This window comes from Scyliorhinus canicula, chromosome 3 (genome assembly GCF_902713615.1).
Source record: "Scyliorhinus canicula chromosome 3, sScyCan1.1, whole genome shotgun sequence".
Taxonomy (NCBI): Eukaryota; Metazoa; Chordata; class Chondrichthyes; order Carcharhiniformes; family Scyliorhinidae; genus Scyliorhinus; species Scyliorhinus canicula.
Window position 1 is genome coordinate 70,967,962 of NC_052148.1, and position 20,361 is coordinate 70,988,322.

At 45.7% G+C, this 20,361-nt stretch overlaps 1 protein-coding gene across 1 annotated transcript in view; it reads right to left on the reverse strand.

Moving 5' to 3' along the window:
* The window catches only part of LOC119962713 (aquaporin-3-like), a 44,299-nt gene extending 33,928 nt beyond the window's left edge, over positions 1-10,371 (reverse strand). The window contains exon 1 of the mRNA XM_038790685.1: positions 9,867-10,371. Within this exon, the coding sequence (XP_038646613.1) occupies positions 9,867-9,920 (54 nt within the window). The 5' untranslated portion in view covers positions 9,921-10,371. The remainder of the gene's footprint in view (positions 1-9,866) is intronic.
* Between the last annotated feature and the right edge of the window lie 9,990 nt (positions 10,372-20,361).

Consider the following 20,361-nt stretch of genomic DNA (forward strand, 5'->3'; position numbering starts at 1 on the left):
AGGTGAACAGACTCCTGTTGACGAGCCTAAGTTATTAAATGCAGATGGCCTTTGTACAGCTCTCTTTGAATTTGGCCTGTGCAGCCCACTATTGGCTCCCTGAGATAACAATGTACAGGGGTTTCCCTGATACTGCCAAGCATCTCCTTTCATTCGGGGTTTGCAGACAGACAAAGATTCAGACATTTTAAGGGTTTTAGCTCAGTTGTTTTAATTTTAGGAATAGTCATGAGGATATCTAGATAAATAGCCTGTAAAAATATAGTGTGAGGTCTTCGTCCCTCACAGCATTAAAGAAATAGAGCTAAAGCAAGTAAAATGGATTTGAGATACAGATCAGTCCTAGCAGAGAAGGTCGAAGGGCTGAATGGTCTAATCATGTTCCTGCTCCTCTGTTCTTTTCTATAAATCAAGGGCGTACACATAAAAGATTTGAAATGGTAACCAATATATTTAAATATTAAATATGTGTCCTTCACTTGCTGTAGGATGATAGTGAAAATGTCTGCCCTAGTATTTGACTTGCCACACAAGAATCAAACTCAGCAACCCATTCTGTTAATAGGCAGCGAGCCCTTGGCAACAAAACCAACAACTTGTTTTTAAATAATGGCTTTAATGTGTAAAATGTCCCATCAGAACTTTAGAAAACAAACCTTAGGTGGTTAGCCCTGCTGCCTCCCAGCGCCAGGGACACTGGTTCAATTCCGACCTTGGGTCACTGTCTGTGTGGAGTTTGCACTTTCTCCCTGTGCGTGCGTGGGTTCCCTCCGGGTGCTCTGATTTCCTCCCACAGTCCAAAGATGTACAGGTTGGCGGATTGGCCACGCTAAATTGCCCCTTAGTGTCCGAAACGTTAGGTGGGGTTACGCGGTAGGGCAGGTGAGCCTTGGCAGGGTGCTCTTTCAGAGAGTTGGTGCAGACTTGATGGGCCGAATGGCCTCTTTCTGCACTGTAGAGATTCTGTGATTCTATGATACCAAGGCACATAATAAGATGTTCATCAGATGATCATAATTTGTTCAAAGCAGTAGGATTTAAGGAGAGTTAGAACATAGAACATAGAACAGTACAGCACAGAACAGGCCCTTCGGCCCTCGATGTTGTGCCGAGCCATGATCACCCTACTCAAACCCACGTATCCATCCTATACCCGTAACCCAACATCCCCCCTTAACCTTACTTTTTAGGACACTACGGGCAATTTTTCATGGCCAATCCACCTAACCCGCACATCTTTGGACTGTGGGAGGAAACCGGAGCACCCGGAGGAAACCCACGCAAGGAGGTAAAAATAAGACGGGGGGGGGGGGGAGGTGAGGTGTAGAGGGTATTTCAGAGCCACTGACCACTAGTGGTGGAACAATTAAAGTCAGGGATGCTCAGGAGGGCAGAATTAGAGGTCCACAGATATCTCACAGAGTTGTAGGGCTGGAGGACATGCCAGGGATAGGGAGGGGCAGGGCCCTGGAGGGATTTGAATACAAGCATGAGAATTTCAAAATTGTGGTGTTCCTCAACCAGCTGATGCCAAGGCAGCTAAATTAGCTCAAAGAGTAATGGGGCAAAGAGACTTTTGTTCGGAGTTAATGCTTGGTCTCAGTGTTTTGGATGATTCCAAATTTATAAGGGTAGATCATTGGAGGCCAGGCAGGAGTGCTGTGAAATGATAAAGTCTAGAGATAACAAAAGCAAGGATAAGAGTTAAGCTTTAAGCAATCTGTATTTGTACTTGCAGGTATTAGAAACAAAATCTTGCTTTGTTTAATTTTGTATTTCTGCAAAAGAAAGGATTACAACTTCAATTAGCTCACCTAATGCATGTCTGTGGGTTTTAGTTTCATTTCAAACTGTGCCTGCATTGTGATTAAAGGGTCTACGACATAAAAACAAACAGTTTAAAGAACGACTAAGCTGCTGCTTAGCAACTAGGTATGCCACACTGAAAAGTAAGCACCTGTAGTTTGAGTTTGGAATCAGGTACCTGAGAAGAAAGTATCTCTCGCAGAAACTGCCAGTAGAGAGGCAGGACAATGGAGAAAGGGGCAAAATGCAGGTCCCAGAAGCAAAAGGACAAATGGTTCTAGAAACCAGGGAATAAAAGAGAAATCCCAGGAAGACATGAAGTCAAAACGACATAGACCTGGAATCTGAACAAGTGCTATTGACTGAAATTAACGAAAGGAGCAGAGAAAAGTTTGCAGTTAAAGACAGAGCTTAAAGTTGCAGACCTGGTGAAGTCGGCTAGTGAGAAGCAGGATATCTAAAGTAATCCTAAGGTTGGTGATACCGAAATACAGCCGGTGAAGAAGTAGTGTTCTATTGGCATGCCAAGGTACCTGAGAGGTTATGTGGAAGCTTGAATGTATGTGGCAATCCAAGGCAGAGAAAACGTTGTTTGGGAGAGATTGAAAGGGCAGCATGGTAACATAGTGGTTAGCACTATGACTTCACAGTGCCAGGATCCCAGGTTCGATTCCCCGCTGGGTCACTGTCTGTGTGGAGTCACACGTTCTCCCCGTGTCTGCGTGGGTTTCTCCGGGTGCTCCGGTTTCCTTCCACAGTCCAAAGACATGCAGGTTAGGTGGATTGGTCAAGCTAAATTGCACTTAGGTTAAATGGGATTTCTGGGTTATGGGGATAGGGTGGAGGTGTGGACTTAGGTAGGGTGCTCTTTCCAAGAGCTGGTGCAGAGTCGATGAGTTGAATGGCCTCCTTCTGCACTGTAAATTCAACGATTCTATGAAATCCTGGAAGTGGATCCTTGATGAAGGCATCTGAGAGAAAGCATTGTTGGGAGACAATTCCAAGGACGGGTTTTGAGGAGTACAGTTTGGAAACACTCATGTAGAAGTTAGAGTTTCAGTCAGACCAGTTGGCTCACAGTGTGATGAGCACCTGGGAGATTCGATAGGAAATCCACAGAAGTTGTATTGGGTGAAGTCTGCCACTTGGTTTTGGAGAAGGGTGTGTCTGACCACAGTTAGCCTGTTGGTTTACAGTGACTGTACTTACTAAGAACAACATAGTGGAACATATATTCTGTAACTTGTGTTACCCTTAAAAATCTGTGCACCTATAGATGAGGTGAAGGAATATTGTCAATCTTTTTATGTTTAATAAATGTTCTTTTATTTTGTTAAAAGTTAATTGGCAGTCCTATGACTCTGTTCATCCCCATTTCTCAACAAAAATAAAGGTTACAGTCTATTGAGCCAGGGTTCCATTGTGGGGTAGAACTGTGCAGTAGTAACTGCAAATGATATGTGTACATGTATATAACGAAAGGGTTAATTATAACATCTAGCTGTAACACTACCACTAGAGGGCACTACTAGATCCATCTATAAGTATCGGCACCCAGAGGATCTTGGTCTCTTTCAACCCAGGAGTGTTTAGTAAGCAGTTGTGTATAATAGCTAGCTCTCAGTATAGTTAGTATTTATAGTTGTGAATCAGTTAATTCAATCATATTTAATTACTTGATTTCTGGAAATAGTTCTGTAGGGTGTCAAACACAAATATAATTGATTGTTACTTAATAAATTAGTTTGCTTTAAGTTGAAGACTCGTGATTTCTTCAGGATCACACCATCAGACCACCTGCATCAACAGCAACTAGTAACGATACATATTACTAGACCCAGTAATATAACATGCTACCAGGAATAGTAATATAACATAACAGTAACATCAGCTGGGATCGTAACAATGAGTGGACATGTGGCCAGAAGCTCATCTTGGGTCAAATATGACACCAAGGCTTTGAGCGGTCTAGCTCAGCCTCAGGCTGAAGGTGAGGAATGGAGTTCGAGTTGGGGAATGAAGACAGTGGCTTCAGTCTTCCTAATATTTAATTGGATCAAATTTGTACTTGCCCAGAACTGGGTTTGAACAAGCAATCTGACAATTCAGGAGAACTATTTAAAAGATCCATCAATTGTTACTTGATGGATCGACCTTTCTATCTAAGGCACTTTAACTAGCTGGTATTAGCATATGGTTGACGGAGAAGGGGTGGCCAGAGTTTCTCTAGGTGGGCGCAAAGAGGCAGGAATTCTCACTCAAGTAGGAATACAGCAGGATGTCTTAACCCCAAATTCTGTCTCTTCAGCTGCCATGATCCTGCTTAACTTCAGACAAAATAACAGAGAGAAAGTTCTGCTCAATATGTTGAAATATGTCTAAATAATAAAGTCAGAGTACTTTCAATTGGACAGCAAAAAGGTCAAATGTTTAGAACATTGAGGAGTGAACATATTGTGACTGGATTAGAATTAGATTCTGTCCTTGAACCTTCTGGGACATAATTCTCCACCACTGCAATGCTCTCCTTAACCAATAACCACCATCATCAACCTCTCCCTCATCTCCCATCCTACACTTCCTTTCAAATCTTTTCTGAACACCTTATACCCAAGAATATTTGGCACCCAGTCCTAACCTTCATTGAGTCAGGTCTCTGTTATTGCCCCAACATTATATTTCCAATTCAATCTGTGCCTGTAACTCCCTATCTTATTCACTATACTCCATGCATTCACATGCATGCACAGTAACCCTGATTTAGACTTCATTATTTCTCCTTTACTCCTACTTCATCTATTAACTTACTATTTTCGATGTTAATGCTATCAGTCTCTCCCACTATTTTGTGCTAGTTTAAAGCCCTCCCAACAGCACTAGAAAAAAGACCCGCAAGGAACTCAATTCCAGCCAGCACAGATACTATCTTCCCCAGAGCCATTCCCAGTGTCCCAGTTAAAACCCTTCCTCCTGCACCATCTTTCCTGCCCTATCCTCCTCTTTCTGAACTTGCACATGGCACTGGGAGCAATCTGGTGATTACTACATTTGAGGTTCTGCTTGCTAATTTTCTACATAGATCCCCACATTCTGATTGCAGGACCACATTCCCCTTCCTATGCAGGTCATTGGTACTAATGTGGACAATGCCCGCTGGCAGTTTACCATCCCTCAGAAGAATGTCCTGCAGCCACTGAGCAACTTCCTTGAACCCGACACCAGGGAGGCAATATACCATCCGAGATTCACATCTGTGGCCACAGAAACACTTGGTTATTCACCTATTTTTTTTTCATTTTTTATAAATTTAGAGTAACCAATTCATTTTTTCCAATTAAGGGCAAATTAACATGGCCAATCCACCTACCCTATACATCTTTGGGTTTTTGGGGCGAAACCCACACAAACACGGGGAGAAGGCGCAAACTCCACACGGACAGCGATCCAGAGCTGGGATCGAACCTGGCACCTCGGCGCCGTGAGGCTGCAGGGCTAACCCAATGTGCCACCGTGCTGCCCATGTGGCAGCAATGCTAACCACTACACCACCGTGCTGCCCGCTTTGTTCCTGAGTTAAGTTTCTTCTTTTTAGGCTGTTAACCAAAGGCCCTGGAGGGCCTTTCCAAACTGTACTCCTCAAAACACTACCACTGCTCTGAGCGGTCCTGGACTCTCCTGAGCAGCTCTCTCCAGCAGATTCTGTTGTGAGATCCTGGCCAGTAGGTACACTGCCTATTTGTGTCTCTGGCTGTCTCTTACTTGTAAGGAAGTGATCCATCTTCACAGTCCTCTTGCCTTGCTTGCTAGCAGCTAAAGTAAGAAAGCAGTTAACCTCCCTAATTTGGCACCAGTAGCACGCAAATAGAGGGCACTTAACGGCAAGTGCATGTGTAGGGCGCGTGACCTGCTCTCTGCTGCCATTTCTGGCTGGAAGACTGCACACAGCCTTATTTCTGTTCACCTAAAAGGTGCAGTAGCCACTGTTCTCAATTTAAAAGCCGGTAGTGGCCGTTGAGTGCTTCACCTGCGATTGGGACCACTGCGGGAACAGCGCAACCGATCGCTCCGTGACCCTTCCAACACCTGCTCACGACCCACCCACAGGTAAGAACCGCACTTTCAAAAGCCCCAATCTTGGTCACCCCTAACATTCATGACTTCCCACATATTACAGGCCACATCATCCACCCAAACAAGCTGCCTACTTCCCTTACGTAAACTTTATTCTACTTTGGACTACTTGTCATACTGGCCCTGGCTTTCCCCTTTTCCCAGTGTTTTTCAGTTAAATTCAAGTATAGCTGTTTCTTCCAAAATAATATGTCTATCTAATTTACAGTAAATTTAAAGATAGTCCCTCATAGTAGTTTCTTACCAAGCAATGAACTTGCTGTTTTCCTGTAAAGTCACGATCTGTTTTTTTCTCACCTTCCTTCAAACTCAGCATGGGGCAGTTCAACCAGCTCTCTAATTCCCAGGCAAGCACATGGACTAGGTGCCTCATCCATCTCTCATGTGAGATCATTGCTGGTGTGTGAGGGCTTTTCCTGGTGCTGTTTTTCATGAGAATCACCACTCTCTCAATCGAGAAGGCTGTGCCCTCAGTCGTGAGGGTTAACGCAGTGCTCAAACTTGTCATGGACTCCTCCATGACAGAGTACATGGCATGCAGACTCTCAGGGATCTCTGCCAGATCTCCTCGCACATCCTGCTGGACATTCAGCATCTGCCTCCTTTTGGATGTATCCAGAGGCTCATCATCTGCCGCGGAGTCATCTTCATACTGGTCTCAGCAGACCTCTGACACCTGGTGTCCTGATTCTCAGCCTCCCCCCAGCTCTTTGCGCGAGTGTGCCATGCCCTCGCCATAATGCAGAACCATCTGAGCCGAAGGACTAAAGCCCACCGACATGCTTGTATCTGAGTCGGTGCATGATAGTGAGAGATGGTGTGACACGGGTCAATCTGTGTCAGTCACTGTAGGCTCCTCAGGCTTCTGGGTGCCTCTGGAGGCTGGCGTATCTGAGAAGGGAGGGCAACAGATCAGTGTTTTCAATGATCACATATTGAATGTGCATGCTCGGTGCGTATAGACAGCAGCATCATGGTGTTTTCGCCATTGCTGGATCACTGAGGATTCTTGCTTAGAAATTCATATTTGAGATGAGAGGACCCCCCATTGCTTGCACTCACCACCATCTAGTTATGACTGTAACATTACATTCTGTAGTCTCTCCTTCCTTCCCTATGTACGGTATGCGATATCTGTCTAGCATGCAAGAAACAATACTTTTTACTGTATACTAACACATGTGACAATAGTAAATCAAATCAAATCAAAGTCTTGTGTCTGCCCACTGGCCTACCTTCAAGGGGCTTGGCAAGTACAGGTATATGTGCCTTCTCTGTTACTCTGAATCTTACACCGCTGAGCACCATGAAGAATGGCCACCCTTCTAACGTTCTCCACACAGTGCCATGCCAACTCAGTACTCACCCTTGCTTAGCACAGACAATCATTAAACCTTTTGTGGTCCAGGTGCAGTACACCACATCGTGCCCAATGACCTGTGCTGCCACTTCTGACCAGGCCTCCTTTGTCTGGTGTAGCGGCCTCCTCTTGCCATTCCATGGCATTAGAATGTATCGTCAGGCACTCATTGCCTCTATCAGAGTGCGCAGGCTTTTGTCCGGGAAGCAGAAAGCAGGATGCCCACCGGCATTGCCCTCTTGTCTGGCCTGTCAAGCAGGTGCTGTGGCCACAATGTTTATATTGTCTCCTGGAGAACTCCCCGAGACTCCTCAAGAATCCCTGGCAACATTTGGGGGGCTTCCCCGGTCACATTTAAATCCCCCGCTGGGTCCCTATGGGACCCAGTGCACATCATCCTCCAGCCCCAGATGGCAGCCTTTCTCCAATGCCAGGTTGTGTCTCACAATGACCAGCCCTTAATTGGTCAGCCAGAGGCAAGCCAGGTTCATCTTACGTTAACGGCCAGAAGCAGAAATTGCAGCTGGTTAAGAGGCCTCCATGTGCGATACAACATGTGCAAAATTAAGGGCGATGTTTTCGCAGTGGAAGTGGAATATCCAAATTATAGATGACATGAAAGAAAAATATGTCGTGGTTTGCATATTGATCAGTAAACCAACAGAAGACCTGGAGTATTGTGTTCAGTTTTGGCCTCCTTACTTGAATAAGGACGTACTGGCGTTGGAGGCTGTGCAGAGGAGATTCACGAGGTTAATCCCAGAGCTGGTGGGTGAAAGCAGAACTAGGGGGCATAGCCTCAAAATAAGGGGAAGTAGATTTAGGACTGAGTTTAGGAGGAACTTCTTCACCCAAAGGGTAGTGAATCTATGGAATTCCTTGCCCAGTGAAGCAGTAGAGGCTCCTACATTAAATGTTTTTAAGATAAAGGTAGATAGTTTTTTGAAGAATAAAGGGATTAAGGGTTATGGTGTTCGGGCCGGAAAGTGGAGCTGAGTCCACAAAAGATCAGCCATGATCTCATTGAATGGCGGAGCAGGCTCGAGGGGCCAGATGGCCTACTCCTGCTCCTAGTTCTTATGTAAGACGGTGGGCACCCAACAATCGAAAGAGAATGAAAGTTGAATTTATTTTCACACAGTCCATTAAATACAAGGGTAATAACAAAATATTTTAACTTAGCAACTGTTGTTTCAAGTTTTAAACAAGGTCAGAAGTGTGAACTTGTGAGTTATGGGCCTATTAGCTTAACATTAATAATAGAAACACTGAAGTCTATTATAAAGGAAGCACTTTAAATACATTTAACAAGGGGGAAAGGCAATAAGTCCCAGCCAGCATAAACTTTATGACATGCAGGATATGCCTCACAAATTTGTTGGAATCCATTAAGGGTCCAACAGGGTAAGAGCATTCTAGTACTGTAGAGAACTATACATATTGACTTTCAAAAGGCTTTTAATACGAAGTTTCACAGAAACTTGTAAAAGCAAAGTGGATAATAAATTATCTAAATAATAGGATGCACAGGGACGTGGTAATTATCAGTTCTATCGCACAGTGCGATTTGGCGCATGCATAGGACTGCTGGCATGGTTCCACGCATGCGCAGACTGGCCGGCGTGATTCCTGTGCATGCGCAGGGGGCTTCTTCTCTGCGCCGGCCATGGTGGAGCCTGACAGAGGCCGGCGCGGAAGGAATAGAGTGCGCCCATGGCACAGGCCCACCCGCAGATCGGTGGGCCCGATTGCGGGCCAGGCCACCGTAGGGTACCCCACGGGGTCGGATCTCCCTGCCTGATTGAACTCAAAGTTGATACGGCTGATGCCCAGGCCTCCGTGACCTCATGGATGCACTTGTGGGCTGTAGCTTGGGAACTGCTGCACAAGTCCCCACTCGAGCCCTGGAATGAACTGGTTGCACAGAAGTTCAGGGCTGCTGTGACCTTCATGGTCACTGGGAGTGGGTGTCCTCTTCCTCCACAAAGTGCCAAGTCCACGAGGACGTGGCACAGGTGCTGCACTGTCTCTTTGTTGAGACAGAATCTCCTGCTTCGCATGCTGTCCGTGATCGCTGAGAAAGACTGATGATGCCTGTACACCGTGGGCCATCGCTGGCGTCCCCCCGAGTTCCTCAGCCTGAAGAGCGGGCGGATCTACAGGGTGAGCGGTGGCCCCCTGCACATGGGGTGCTGCCTCCAGCCTGCATTGACGCTGCTGATTTCTCCGGCGTCTGCCCGCCTTGGCTGCCACCAGCACCGTGAGGGCAGCCTCTGTGGGACCGACAACACCAACCAAATTGTTATATCTGTGAGGAATTGGAGAAGGAGAGAGACCCACAATCAGTTAGGGCTTCCACCCCGGGACCCTCACATCCTCCCAAGCTGTCCCCTTCCTGACGTTCCCTGCCTTCTCGGAGTGCCATCCACCAAATCAGTTGTGCTGGAAAACTCCACTCTGCGCACTTACCCCAGCCACAGCAGAAGCCCATAGACCCCAGTCCCCATACCCCTGCAGGGAACATTAGGGAGACTACCCTCAGGGGCCCTCCCCTGATCCACACACTTACCCTTTGGTCACAAGGATATTCCAAGTGGTGAAGTCCAGCCGTTGAGTGTTTCATTGGTGGCTGCTGCCTCTATGGGGCTTCTTGCCTCGAGAGATGAGGCAAACTGTTCAGGCTTCAAAGTTTGATTGAAATGTGATGCAATAATCATCGTCTGAGACATGGCATGTGGACGAATGAGAGACCATTTGAGAATATGCTATTATCAACAGGAACAAAGATTTCAAAATCAACTACGTAACATTCCACATACCACACTGATCATCAAACAAGGAAACATCACCATTCCATATTGGTACTAATACAAAGTGATATCAGCACAATTTCACCAAAAGAAAACAAACACCTGGAGCGGGATTCCCCGTTGGCCGACGCCAAAATCGCAAAATGCGATTGGGCGGAGAATAGGTTCCGATTCCAAAATCGCGGTGGGCGCCGATTCGACACCAAATTGCAATTCTGACAGTCGCGTCAATGCTGTCTGGAACGCACATACAGTAAACACCGTTTGCATGACATTAGCGGGCCACACCCGGTATTCTCCAGGGCCTCCGCGATTCTCCGCCTCCGATGGGTTGAGTTCCCGACTTACGCTTTTAAAAATCGTGAAACCAGCATCACGGCTGATGAGGAAGAGAGAGGAGGTAGGACACAGAGAGGCACGGCCATGGGCTGCCGGAGCAGACACTGGCTAGGCTGGCTGAGGTGGAGGGAGGCCCTGCTAGGTCGGGCGAGGGTGGGATGACTGGGGAACAGGCCGAGTGCCAGAGTGTCCATGGGACTGGGGTGATGTCCAGGCACGGACCGCCATTACCACAGCCTGCAAGGTAGCGACGCACAACACTGACCACCCACCTTGGCCCCTGGTTCTGCAAAGTGACACCGGCCATATTGGTGTCCCCACACCCCCACCCCACCATCTAACCCACCTCCACCTGCCGGTGGGGCATCAGGTGGCCCACCCAAGGGTGATGCCCACTGTAGCCACTACGAGGGCGCTGGGCAGGGACTGCGGAGCTTACCGCTGGCAAGGATTGTGCTAGTTGAGGGTACCCCGGCATATGGGACAGGCGCCTGGGCCAGAGGCCCCCACGGTGCCAGCCACCAATGGGGCTAGGGGTGCGGAGCCCACAGTGCACGGTAGCGCAGTGGTTAGCACTATTGTTTCACAGCTCCAGTGTCCCAGGTTCAATTCTCGGCATGGGTCATTGTCTGTGCGGAATTTGCACGTTCTCCCCGTGTGTGCGTGGGTTTCCTCCGGGTGCTCCGGTTTCCTCCCACAGTCAAAGATGGGTGGGTTAGGTGGATTGGCCATGCTAAATTGCCCGTAGTGTCCTAAAAAGGTTAGATGGAGTTACTGGGTTATGGGGATTGGGTGGAGGTGTGAGGTGTCAGCTTAAGCAGGGCGCTCTTTCCAAGGGCCAGCGCAGACTCTATTTTCCTGAATGGCCTCCTTCTGCACTGTAACTTCTATGATTCTATGAAACTGCCATCGAAGACTCCGGCTAAGCAGGGCGACAGTGTGACATATCTGCCAGATCATGGCACACCTGGTACCACGGGGGTATGGGAAGGACATCCGCTCCCGGTGGCCGTCAATGTGACAATCGCACTGAACTTTTACACAACGGAGTCCTTCAAGGTGCCGAGTGGGACCCTGGCCGGGATCTCTCAGACCTTGGTGCAGAAGTGCATATGTGCCCTCACAGAGGCTGTATATGCCCAGGAGGATCAATACATCCATTGCAATGTGGACGAAGCCCACCAGGATGCCCGGGCAGTAGGGTTCGCCACCATCAACGGGATGCCCCGGCCCAGGGGGTGATTGACAGGATGCATGTCGCCCTGTGAGCACCTGCAGAGTTCCTCCCACAGCAACGTGCCAGCTTCATGTTTTTATAAAGGAATACTAAACAACGCCAGTGTGATTTCTCATTGGGGATCCGGTTAATTCCTGGGAAGCCGGTTAATTCCTGGGAGGCCATTGCATTCGACTTCAACTCATTAATGATATGCTCGCCATATTTGGCCGTGATCTGGAACGCGCCATTGGGAGCGGGCCGGTTTGATAGCAAACTGGCACGAATCGTACTTTTGGCCTTTCCTGCTATTTAACCAGCGCGCCCAGATCGGCGTCGGGCGCAATGCGGTGGTTAAATCACAACCTAGAAGTGTAATCTCCTATAATGGCACTGTTTGCACAATGGCGATTGCTATAACTAGACAGTTAAATGCCCTGTGATTGTCCTTGAAGCATAGATTTTAAACATTGTGGCCAATGTGGGTTCGCGATGCTCGGTGCTGTTGGAAGGGCCCTTCCTGTTGATTCCCTTATTTCCCTTTTCTTTATTTTTGCTGTAATCATTTTGATCCATGGATGATTATTGGACATGCATCTTTAAGTAAAGCAGGGGAATGCAGAATTCAAAAGTTACAAGTTACACTGTGCTAGCTTTCGGACAGCAGAACTAACTTTTCAGCACCCGAGAGATTAGTGGGACTTGGTTCACTTGGTTGGCTGGTGGCCAATGAATTGGCAAAAAGACTGTATTCTGCCTGATAACAGTTGGTTATTGGGTCCTGTCTGAGTGGAATAATTTTCAGACAGCCCAGGAAGCAGTTGGAGTCCTGGACGCTCAAAAGAAAGAAGCTGCTCCCTTCCTCCCTTGGGAGGGTTAGGATTAAGACTGGATCACATGACACATTTTGCTTCTAGCTGATATCCCTTAAAGGCATATTGCCACACATTATAGTTCTGATCACCATATTACTGACAGGATGCGATCAACAGGAGGGGATTTACCAGGGTGTTTCCAAGACTAGAAATATTTTGTCCATGAGGAAAGATTGAACAAGCTGGGGGTGGCACAGTAGCGCGGTGGTTAGTACTGCTGCCTCAAGGTACTGAGGACCGAGTTCGATACCGGCCCCAGGTCACTGTCCATGTGGACTTTACACATTCTCCCTGCATGGGTCCCACCCCCACAACCCAAAGATGTGCAGGCTAGGTGGAGTGGCCACGCTAAATGACCCCTTAATTGGAAAAATAATTGGGTACTCTAAATGTATTTTAAAAAAGGATAATTAAGGTACATCAATTGGCTCAAAGCCTCCTAAAACTGTCAACAGGAAAAACACATGAAAAAGTTGAGAAATGGTTAAAGTTAGCTACTAATTACTGTGATTTTTCCATGACCTTCAGAATATTTGTTTACTTACAAAGAAGGTACTTAAATTCTACAATTTTATTGAGGATGAATTTATTAACATCCTGGCACTACATTAGACACGTTTCATGGATCATGACTCTTCCACTCATATTAAAGCAGCTTTTCCTTTAATTTAAAATAGACAGGATGGTCAAATGGGCAAATAAGTGGCAGAAGAACTATGGTGAAGCTAGAGCTGGAGCACTGTGTACAGTTCTGGTTGCCAGATTATAGGAAGGATGTGATTGGAGAGGGTGCAGGTGAGATTCACCAGGATGTTGCCTTTTAAGTTATGAAGAGAATTTGGATAAGCTTGGACTGTTTTTGTTGGACTGAGGGGCGACCTGATCGAGGTGTACAAGATTATGATCATGGACAGGGTGGATAGTGATCAGCTGTTTCCCTTAGTTGAAGGGTCAATCACAAGGGAACACAAGTTCAAAGTGAGAGGCAGGAGGTTTAGGAGGGATGTGAGGAAAATCTTTTTTACCCAGAGGGTGGTGATGGTCTGGAATGCACTGCCTGGGAGGGTGGTAGAGGCGGGTTACCTCACATCTTTAAAAAAGTACCTGGATGAGCACTTGGCACGCCATAATATTCAAGGCTATGGACCAAGTCTGGCAAATGGGATTTGGTAGGTAGGTCAGGTGTTTTTCACATGTCGTGCAGACTTGATGGACCAAAGGGCTTTTTCTGCACTGTATTTATTATTCTGTGATTCTGAAAATCCCTGTTTGTCATCTGGCATCTGGATACCTCCAGCCAAAGGTTCAAATAAATTGCTTCGACAGATCAGTATTCATCTTCAAGCAACTATAGCCCATTATATTGATCTTAACAGTATATGCTAGAAGGGTCCAAAGAGATGCCCTCTATGATGAACTGGGTAGAGTAGAATTATTAAAGACGCTTAATATAAATTCTGGAAAATAGGTTGCATTTTTATAGGCTGATGAATGAAGGTAGCCAGTAGGCAATGTATATTTGGAATCTCACCCATATCCTAACTTATAACAGGTTACTTTAGAAGATAGAATCTCGTGAAATTAGTAGCACGATATTACACTGAATTAGGAATTGGTTGCATCCCTGTAAGTAGAACTTGGTATCAATTATTGCAAAGCTGGAGAGTGACGTAGTTGATTCTGAGACTAGGATCTTGAATCTTAATAAAGGAAATAAAGGAAACTAATAAAGGAAACAACGATGGTTTGAGGCGCAAGTTGGCTATGATAGATTGGGAAACGTTACTTAAAGAGATGACAGTGCATAAGCAATGGCAAACATTCAAGGAACACATGGGCGAACTATGACAATTGTTTACTCATGTCTGGCATAAAAGTAAAATGGGAAAGGTGGCCAATCTATGGCTTATAAGGGAAATTAGAGATAGTATTCAATCCAAGGAAGAAGCTTACAAATTGGCCAAGAAAAACAACAGGTGGGATTCACTGACCACCCCATTGCGTGTTTTTCAGCGGGGGAGTTGACACACCAGCAGGATCTACCCATGCTGTCAGCGAGATTTCCCGTTGACAGTACCCCCTTGTCCCCGGGAAATCCATCCGCCGGCGTGGGACCGGAATTTCCCACCGGCTTGAACAGCCAGTAAATCCCACCCAACAGGTCTGTGGATTGGGTTTAAAATTCAGCAAAGAAGGACGAAAGGATTGATTAAAAAGAGGAAAATAGAGTACAAGAGTGAGCTTACAGGGAACATAAAAACTGACTGGAAAAGTTTCTATAGGCACATGAAGAGAAAAAGATTGGTGAAGACAAATGTCAGAAAAAGGGGAATGTATACAAAGAGAACAAGGAAAATTACAGCACAGGAACAGGCCCTTCGGCCCTCCAAGCCTGCACCAACCATGCTGCCTGTTTGAACTAAAACCCTCCACGTTTCCGGGCCCCATATCCCTATATTCCCATCCTGTTCATGTATTTGTCAAGATGACCCTGAAAGTCACTTATATCTTCTTCCACTACCTCCACCGGCACGAGTTCCAGGGTCCCACCACCCTCTGTATAGAAACTTGCCTCGTCCATCTCCTTTAAACCTTGCCCTCGCACCTTAAACCTATGTCCCCTAGTAATTGACTCTTCCGCCCTGGGAAAAAGCTTCTGACTACCCACTCTGTCCATGCCCCTCATAGTCTTGTAGACTTCTATCAGGTCGCCATTCAACCTCCGTCATTCCAGTGAGAATTCAACCTCTCCTCATAGGTAATACCCTCCAAACCAGGCAACATCGTGGTCAATCTTTTCTGTACCCTCTCCAAAGCCTCCACATCCTTCTGGTAGTGTGGTGACCAGAATTGAACACTATATTCCAAGTGTGGCCTAACTAAGGTTCTATAAAGCTGCAACATGACTTGCCAATTTTTAAACTCAATGCCCCGGCCAACGAAGGCAAGCATGTCGTATGCCTTCTTGATTACTTTCTCCACCTGCGTTGCCACTTTCAGAGACCTCTGCCTATCAATACTATTAAGGGTTCTGCCATTTAATGTATATTTCCCATCTGCATTAGACCTTCCAAAATACATTACATCACATTTGTCCGGATTAAACTCCATCTGCCATCTCTCCACCCAAGTCTCCAACCGATCTATATCCTGCTGTATCCTCTGACGGTCCTTAGCGCTATCCACAATTCCACCAACTTTCGTGTCGTCTGCAAACTTACTAATCAAACCAGTTACATTTTCCTCCAAATCATTTATATATATTACAAACAACAAAGGTACCAGCACTGATCCCTGCGGAACACCACTAGTCACCACCCTCCATTCAGAAAAGCACCCTTCCACTGCTACCCTGTCTTCTATGACCGAGCCAGTTCTGTATCCATCTTCTGTACCAGTCTGCCATGATGGACCTTGTCATAGATTTTAACTGAAGTCCATGTAGACAACATCCACTGCAATGAGAAATTTCTTCACCCAGAGAGTGGTCGGCTTGTGGAATTTGTTCCCACAGGAAGTAGCTGAGGCCAAAACATTGCATGTTTTCAAGAAGCAGTTCGATATAGCACTTGGGGTGAAGGGGACCAAAGCATATGGGGGGGAAAGCGTGATTAGGTTATTGAGTTGGATGGTCAACCATGATCATAATGAATGGTGGAGCAGGCTCGAAGGGCTGAATGGCCTCCTCCTTGCTCCGATTTTCTATGTTTCAATGGTGGGAGACCAGAGATGCCCACATTGATTGGAGTTAAGGGGATTGATTTTCACTACCTTCATAAATACACTGGACAGAATGGTTGAAGGAACTTTCCGCAGGTTTGTAGATGGAACAAAAATCTGTGTGAGCAGTTGGTGAAAATTAATTTCTTTATGCATCTCCCAATGTGATGCAGGACTGAACCCTTGTTTGGTAAATGGAATTTAACTGGAGAAAGATATTGCTGTACATGGCTAGGATCAACACAAAATATACCTGTACCATATTTACAACACTTGTATAATAGTGTAAAATAGACGGTAGCAACTTGACAGCCTGTTTTATTTTTAAGTTACATTGAAGTCAATACAAAGCTACCTGTTCACCAGGATCTGCCCTCAGCTATGACAAAGTCAAAACCTACTCCCTTAAGTCTGTTGACAAGGTCAAACATCCTGGACTCCTTTAAGTCTCATGCATAGAACCACAAGGTGATAGACAAAGAAGAAAAGTTAGGATGCATTGCCAGGGCTATTCGGTATAAAACAAAACACAACATATGGTGTGCAACATATTTTAGCAGCTATCTCTATCAGCATCATTTACACAGGGTAAAGGGTTTTCATAGAATCATACAACTTGCAGTGCAGGAGGCCATTCAGCCCATCGAGTCTGCACTGGACCCCGGAAAGAGCACCCCACTCAAGCCCACACCGCCACCCTATCCCCATAATCCAACGTAACCTTTTTGGACACTTTTTGACAATTTTATCATGGCCAATCCACCTAACCTGCACATCCTTGGACTGTGAGAGGAAACCGGAGCACCCGGAGGAAAACCACGCAGACATAGAGAGAACGTACAAACACCACACAGTGACCCAAGCCGGGAATCGAACCTGGGACCCTGGAGCTGTGAAGTAACAGTGGCAACTACTGTGCCGCCCCATGTGATTATCCTGACCAGATGGCTGATCAGTGTGTGAAGCAACTCCTTGATTTTGGAATTCTCATCCTCCTTTACAAATCCCTCCAGGTACCCTTAACCCCCCAACCCCCCCCCCCCCCCCCCCCCCCCCATTTCGGTAATTTTATTCAGCCTCTCAAGCATCCCCAATTTTAATCAGTCCACCATGAGCCAAAGTCTGAACCTCTGGAATTCCATTTCTAACCCTTTCCATCTCGTTTTCTTTCTTTAAAATACTGCTTAAAACTCATTTGACCATGCTTATGGTCACGGGTATGAGTATCTCCTTAAGTAGCTTGCTGTCAACAGTTATTTTATAACACACCTGTAAAGCATCTTGCGATGTTTGACTACATTAAAGGTGACATTTAAATACAAATTGTTATTGTTAGGCCCACGTAAAGAGACACTATGAGTGTGATTAATGTAGGAATTTCAGACGTAATGCATTATAGTTATTTGGTGCAATGTGTTTGACTGCTGCAGTCATGTTTTAGAAGAAATCTTAGTTTGAAAGATTGGGAGCCAAGGGTGCAATGAAACCATCGTAAAAAGCTTGGAGTAATGGAATTTTGTTTTGAGTAAAGGATTTCCATGGAGTTGAATTAGATTTCAGCTTGTAAAATGATGCTGTTTCTGGGTGGAGCCAAGGCATCAGGCATTTTGTAGGAAAAACAGGTCAATGCAGTTCTGGCTAAGCAGTGACCACCAGTCAGGCAGATTTGGTCTCTGCGGTGCTGGCCTTGGCGGCATGCATTGTCGGCACCACCTCCTGCTGCTGCACGTGGTTGGACTCTTCCAATTGCACCTGCAGGTGCTGAATGTGCACTGACAACCCCTTATGCAGTCCCTAGTTCTGCAACTGCATCTCCACTATGGATGGGGCTGTTTGTTCCAGAAGCTCGAGGCCCATCCGGTCGGCATCTAGTGCCTGGGTTCAGACTGCCCTCTGACTGTCCGCCCGCTCGGGTGCTCCTACCTCCCCCCTGTTATATCGGGTGAACTGTGTAGTGTGCACCAGATAGTGTCCCAGGAGCCTCTGCATTAAAGTGCCTAAACGAGGTGAGTGTTTCTGGGATGGTGGGGGATGTTGGAGTTAGCTGTGAGTTGAAGAAATACGTTTCAAATTTCAAGTGACAACTATTTATTCCACAGGAGAAAAGGGTACTGAATGATTGGCAAGTTGACACTGATTCGTGAAGGTATTTCCATGAAGAAAGCAGCAAGGAACTATCGGCTCCCCATGCTTCTGGGTAATTTAAAACATATTCCTTTTGCTTGCAAAGAACAGGTTCTTTGCATATGTGAATGAATATATGTTGCTTTTAGCAAACATACATGAGCCACATAACACGTGCGATTATCTTAAATTGGTTGTTATCACCACACTCAGGATTGTTCATAAAATGCTGCCCAATCGCGGATAACATCTAACTGCAGGTATTTTGTTTTGCAATTTGCAAGTGTGGGCTGGTTGAGCATGCTCTATATTCTGCCTATTATGAACAGCCGGAGGAACATGTTTGATTTGATCAGCCTCGGACAAAGAGGCTACATACTTGACACTGCACTGTCACTGAAAGTCAAATACAGTGTTCAATTGTGTGATAAGTACAATGCCTTTTTGGACTGAAGTTAGAGGAAAATACTATTTGCATTGCCACTGCAGAGTAGCTGAGTAAAACAGTTTCCCTAACCAGTTGCCCAAATTTTTCCAGGATAATTTGAGGCAGAAAAGGGGCCTTTTTGAGGTGCAAAAGTGACGGCCTTTGGCTGGTTGAGCTTGCAAGACGAGCAAATAGTTCAGGCCTATTTACAAGATTCCTGAGAAGTCCAATCTTATAGCACGTGAAGCTATAAATCCCCAGACGTATATTGATGTCGGCCTGTGATAGACAGAAGTAAAGAAGCCACAGAAGGTGGTGGGGGTCTGCAAGGATGGTGGAGGCAGATACCCTCGCAACATTTAAAAAAATCTTTATAATGCACTTGAAATGCCACAACTTACAAGGTTAGCAACAAGAGTTGAAAAGTGAGATTAGTTTGGATAGCTCTTTTTCAACCACCATGGACACGATGGGCCAAATGGCCTCCTTCAGTGCTGTTATATTATGATCTGTTATGATCAAAAATATATTAAAAACAGTAGCTAAAGGGTTGTTCAGACAATGGGTGCATTTACTCTGACTAGAGGGGGCAGGAACGCAAAATTCAGCAGGGCCATTTGAAATGAGTGCCTAGTTCAAACAGGCCCTATTTTCACTGTTCCAAGGACCTTAACTCACAGTACGAGAGTCACTAATTTAAGGCTGCAACACAAATGCTCTTGAAGGGCTGATAAGGTGTCATAATATGAAGTCATTTACTTCCCAAACCCTTTCAACATGAAAAAAATAAAGGTTGCAGCTATCAGTTAGAGTAAAAAGGAAATGGTTGCTGAACAGCTTAGATAGATAGGTCAGCTTGTGTAGCTTAGAGATAAACTAGTACCATCAATCCTCAGTTCCAATAGAGTTCATTGTTAACATTTTCCAAGGGTATTTATTACAGAGAGCCTGTTATAAATGCTTGGCTGAGTTTTAAAAGTTCCAACGGCACTTGTCTCAGTTGGGGGACCTGAGTTCACATTCTGATCAACAGGTATAAGAGTCTATTGAAGAATTAGCTGCATTTGATGATGTACCGAATACAATTTTGTTTATTTTTCATAACAGATTGACCACTTGTTACAAATAAAGATTGCAGTGTTGCGTGTCGGGACTACCTATTTAATTTTAGGTAAAATGCAGAGACGGAGGCAGTCAAATGTCTTATTCTGAATTCTGCAGACAAATCTGGGTGGCATGGTGATCAAATAGGGGCCCAGATGGTCTTACTAGAAACATGTTTCAAGCCATCTACACCTGTAGAAAACAAGCAGAGCAGAGGTGCTGACAATAGATTGGCTGGTTCGTCTCCAAATTACAGGGAAGTATTAGCAATGTTAGGTTTGCAAACAGTTAAACTCAAAATAGAATGGAATTGGGGGTTTAATGGATAGTTAGTCAGCAGTTCTGCGTAGATACAAGTGATTCATGTTGCCATGGAGGGGGTTTACCGAACGAGACGCATGGCAAATTGCTCACAACGCTCACAAGATGTTGGTGGGAACTCGTGTTCG